The sequence below is a fragment of the Montipora foliosa genome, chromosome 11 (assembly GCF_036669935.1).
Source record: "Montipora foliosa isolate CH-2021 chromosome 11, ASM3666993v2, whole genome shotgun sequence".
Taxonomy (NCBI): Eukaryota; Metazoa; Cnidaria; class Anthozoa; order Scleractinia; family Acroporidae; genus Montipora; species Montipora foliosa.
This window is the reverse complement of record NC_090879.1, coordinates 903,804-908,803: the sequence shown is the minus strand read 5'-3', so window position 1 is coordinate 908,803 and position 5,000 is coordinate 903,804. Positions and strand designations below refer to the sequence as shown.

At 40.2% G+C, this 5,000-nt stretch overlaps 1 protein-coding gene across 4 annotated transcripts in view; it reads left to right on the top strand.

Moving 5' to 3' along the window:
• LOC137976428 (adhesion G protein-coupled receptor L4-like) overlaps positions 1-5,000 on the top strand; it is a 68,431-nt gene that overhangs the window by 46,483 nt on the left and 16,948 nt on the right. For all 4 annotated transcript variants that reach the window (XM_068823771.1, XM_068823768.1, XM_068823770.1 and 1 more), the window contains 4 exons: positions 1-96; positions 582-676; positions 921-1,202; positions 2,997-3,146. The exon at positions 1-96 is cut by the window's left edge and continues 3 nt beyond it. In XM_068823771.1, coding sequence (XP_068679872.1) covers positions 1-96; positions 582-676; positions 921-1,202; positions 2,997-3,146 — 623 coding nt within the window. The remainder of the gene's footprint in view (positions 97-581; positions 677-920; positions 1,203-2,996; positions 3,147-5,000) is intronic.

The following is a 5,000-nucleotide window of genomic DNA, read 5'->3' as shown; positions in this document are numbered from 1 at the left end:
TGGAAAAGTGCCCGGCTCAAGTTATACAAGGGATTGCGTGGGCGGCAACTGCTGCAGCTGGGATCGACATACAACCGTGTCCGAATGGGGCCAGCGGTAAGTCAACATACAAGATGCGCCTGCGACTTGGTCACCCTTGCATTTATTGACAGAATAAAATAGAAATAAGGTATACGCAAACTGTTTGACAAAATCCCATTAAAATTTGATCTAGACGAATGCAAATTTGTTTTATCTAATTGTTTTTTGTTTCTTTGGCAATGTTCTTAACCATTAAGAATGTTATCTCTTCTAATCCGCTTTCAGTTTTGATTCTAACTTTCATATATGAAAACTTACTAAAGCTTTTTCATTCTACAAAAAAGCAATTCCATTCTCTTGTCGCTCTCTCTGTTTGAACAAGTCAAAAACAAATTATTCGTAAAAGAGAATATCTTTTTTCCGCTTTTACATCTTGGTTCGGAACTCAAATAAGGCTTTTTTCAGATAAAATGTTTGCGCGCGTAACGCTTTGTGTGAAAATGTCGTCTGTTCTCGGTATAAAACTGAATATTTATCTCTGAAATTTACTACCATTGTAGGAAACGCATCACGTGAATGTTCTAACGACGCAAAGTGGAAGGACACAAGTTTCCTCGGCTGCAGCTCATTTGGGTTCATCTCACTCAAAGATCAGGCAAGTATCGCCCGCGATAAAAGCGCCAAGTGCGAGCAGCGCCCTTTCAGCGGTATTTTGGGAGAGATTCGTGAAAATCTTCAGTTAAACGAGCCTTAAAATCGGATAAGATGGAATGAAATTCCTCTAGGGACTCTAAATATAAATAAAAAAATTGATTGGAAACATTTTTTCCGATGCGGCTTCAAAGTTTGCAGACTGATGCCTTCTTTCACTACGATAACCATTGTCCGTTTTCTCTCAGATCGAAGCAGCCACGAATGTCTTCCAGTCAAACACGAGCGTCGGAGAAGCCTTGGCCCAACTCGTGAACCAAACAAACCCAATAACAAAAAATGTTACAAGGCCAACAGAGATATACGGTGGAGATTTGTTGATAGCAGTTGATATTCTCGTGCTGTTAGCGGAGTATAACAACGCGAGTCAAGGCAGTATAAGTTCAGAGGAACACGTAAAGGATTTTTCACAAGTAGTCAGCAATTTACTTGAGCCGGAAAACGCTGTCACTTGGTTAGGCCTTGAACAGGTAAGCTTATAAATAAGGCTCAGCTTAAGACTAGAGACAGTGTGGCCCAGTGGTTGGGACGCTTGCCTTGAGATCCGGAGATCTGAGGTTCAACACCCTTTCTGACCACTCGTTGAATTTGATCCTGGTAGTCCCTGGTTCAACTTCCTGGTAATCGCTGGTTTAACTGTAATTATTAAATTCTCAACCTCGGATAATGCATTTCGCGTGCTCTGATTGGTTCACTCAATCTTGGTTATCAGCTTATTTGGTAAATGATTGCGTTAAGCGTAGCTAAAGCTATTTACCATCTCATATCCAACAAGCGCGAATGGAATAATTGTTAAATAGCCAATAGCTAAGTTACCTGCCTTAAGAATGGAAGCGAGGCTGCGGGTAACCCTGTTTTGATACAAATATAGACTAATTAGAATTACAGCAGTGAGGTCTGTATCAATACAAGGTCACCGGCAGCCTCGCAGCCATTCATAGACCAGGTTACTAAGCACACAACTGTAAATGCCTCCGCCCAGTTGGAATTCCTTAAGTTATTACTGTATCAATAAATGTTTCCTTATCCCGGAAAAGAATCGGTTCAAGAGCTGAGAAGATGTTGGTGTTGAATTTCCAAACGAAATTCGCAATAATGCAACGAATTTTTCAAAATTATATTTGATATAACAAGCCCCAGGTATGTCCAGAAAATGCACGTACTTAGATTTCAATAAGCGTCACAAAGTGTCCCCTTGTTCTTCTCTCCAACTTCAACATCATTCGTGTCTCCGAATACAGACAACTGACGTCACAAGATGTTCCCCAAATACTGTTCTTCAAGTATGGATAAACAGCGGCATTTACCCTCATTTGAAATAACGCTAATACTAGTACACGTGCATTGCAGTTTTTCTTGCTGTTACATAAGTTAAAGTGGTACTACGATCAAAAAATCATATCCTTTTTTCCTTCAGATTTTGAAAGCGTGTTCGCTTAACACCTAACTGGCAAAATTTTGAGCTTTGATTTTTATCCAAAGACTGTTTATTTTGAGTGTAAGTTTGGGATTTCACTGTCCTCCATTACTCACGTTCAAAACTGACCGATTGGATCTCAGAGGGTTGGATCTAGAGAAAATGACGTCATTTACTCACTAGCTTAAAATTTCAGCGTTTAAACGCAGTTTATTATATATGCAAAGCACGGGTTTAATAGTCTGAAAGCCCGAAACTCTCTTGCTGCATATTAATTCAGCCGCGTACACACGCATTGAATTCTTAAACTAGTGAGTCTTTGACGTCATTCTCTACTCGACCCAGCTCTCTCAAGATTTTAAAGTTAGTAATGGCGGACCAATAAATAGTAAAATTCCAGTTAAAATAAACAGGTGTCTTTTTAAAATCAGAACTTAAAAATTGGGCCAGTTAGTGTTTAGTTAACATAGTTTTAGTGGGAGGCGCGGTGGCCTCATGGTTAGTGCGCTCGACTCCGGATCGAGTGGTCCTGGCCGGGGACATTGTGTTGTGTTCTTGGGCAAGACACTTTACTCTCACGGTGCCTCTCTCCACCCAGGTGTATAAATGGGTACCGGCGAAAATGCTGGGGTTAACCCTGCGATGGACTAGCATCCCATCCAGGGAGGAGTAGAAATACTCCCAGTCGCTTCATGCTACGGAAACCGGAGATAAGCGCCGACCTGATGAGCCTTCTGGCTCGTAAGCAGAGACTTTACCTTAACATAGTTTTGAAATCCAAAGGAAAAAAAAAAAATTTTGTTTGGTCGTAGTACCACTTTAAGAAACGCCTGCATTTCATCCTCAGGAAGGGCAGGGGAGAGGTCGAGCATTGGTCAATGCAGTTGATGATTATGGGCTGGGAGTTGCTGCCACATTAAATGAATCTACAAAGACGCGAACAGTCGCAACAAAGAATTTAAAACTAACCATAAAAAGGATTACTCCGGAAAGTCCGGTAAGATCATTTGTAGGTCTCGGTAAAAACAATCATCGCAGAAATTCAGTTTGATTTTTTTTCGAAAAAAAGTGTTTGTATCCGAAATAAATGATTTTTAGAATAGTTTTGTCAATTTCATTTGCGTCCCAACGTCGAAAACGCTTTGTTTCAGGACAATGGGACAACCGCAACTCGTCACAGTTCAAGATGGTGGCGCCTGTTTTAAGCGATTTTAAAATTGTTTCTTCTTATGCCAACATTTTCTTTCAGGAAAGTTCACAAAAGTTTAATCAAGAAGATTGTTGCCTCCGGTTTAAATTTATTTTCAGTAGGCGATGAGGTTCTCTTTAATTGACCCGTTCCTCGCCGATACTTACAAGTCATGCTTTAGGCGACACAACAACAATATAGAGGATATTAGCGTCTGTTCTGTGGCATTTTTAATAAGTTACGCATTTTACAATAACGATTGCGGCATTTTGTAATAATGTGCGCATTGTGTAATAACGTGTGCAGCTTTTGTTAATAAATCCAACCTACGCATTTTGTAATATTTGTAAGTGTGCGCAAATTGTAATGCGGTCTTTCCAATGATGTTAATGTTGCAACCGACATCGCTGATCTTTATGGCTGTTGATTGTTAATTAGTATGAAATGAATACGTAACATTCATATTTAATTAACATTCACCTTAGTAAAATTACTGAAGACTGTTCTTTTGCAATTTTCCTGATTTTTCCTTTGGTTCTCGACTTCGATCCGAGGATTTATCGATATTCAATATGGCGGCTTTTATCTAAGGGAGTGGGCCATGAACCGTGGACTGGATATTGGGCCTCAGGGTGCCGTAGTTTACATCTTAATCCATTACACAGCGTTGTTTGCAGAGGGGGATGGGGGGATTTTACAATAGAGTGCTGTTTTTGAAGTGTCCCTAAAATTTTTGACAAGGATTGAAGGCCGCGAGCCGCCGGTCGTAAAACCCCTGGGTCAGTGAGGGGTTCTTCTAACACGGAAGAATGCATAGGAATATGTGGAGACTACAATCTCTCCTGCCACGAAAGTACTTAAAGAAAATCGCAATTCTAAAACTTTGAACGACAACTTTTATTAGTTATTACAACATATTTAACTTTAAACTTCGTATTACATGGTGCATTTTACATTAGTTATTGTATCTTCCGGCAAAAAGCTGCTTTAACAGGTAACAGCATTAACAAAGTACGGCAATAACAACAACCGAAAACATGCTGATACGGAAAAGCTACTAAACAAAAGAAAATAGCATGTTATTGCGCCAAAAAATGTTCTTAATTTGGAACCAACTTAAACCTATGGCATATAACTCGAGCCATGCATGGTGCCAACGGTTGCTATTAATTATACGTCTTAACTCAAGGATCAATCTACTGGAAGGACCAAACTCCTTTATGAGCCGCCATACACTGATTATACCCTGGCATCCGTCACAATGGTATTTTTCGGTAACAAGTAAGTGAAAGTATCGGCGCACTGGCGAAATCGAGAGCACGCATTTCTTAGTCGCTGGAAAAGAATGCAGGCATCACTGGGGTTTGAAGATCGTACAGCTGTTTCAAAAATCATAACAATTATCTCGCTTGGAAGGTGGTCAAATGAACTTGTCTCTTTTCTCCTTCTTTGCTGACGCATTATCATTCAAGTCCAATCGATTCGTTAAATTTATCGGCTGAAAATCGTGGAAAACGCACCAAAAACGCTTCAATTTTGCAAAATTGTCTGGGGGGCATACCCCCAGAGCCGCCTAGAAGAATGGTCCCTTTGGCCCCATATCACGGAAAGGAAAGGCAAGGAACTTTATTTAAGTGTCTAATCTTCTAGCACTGTAGAGCA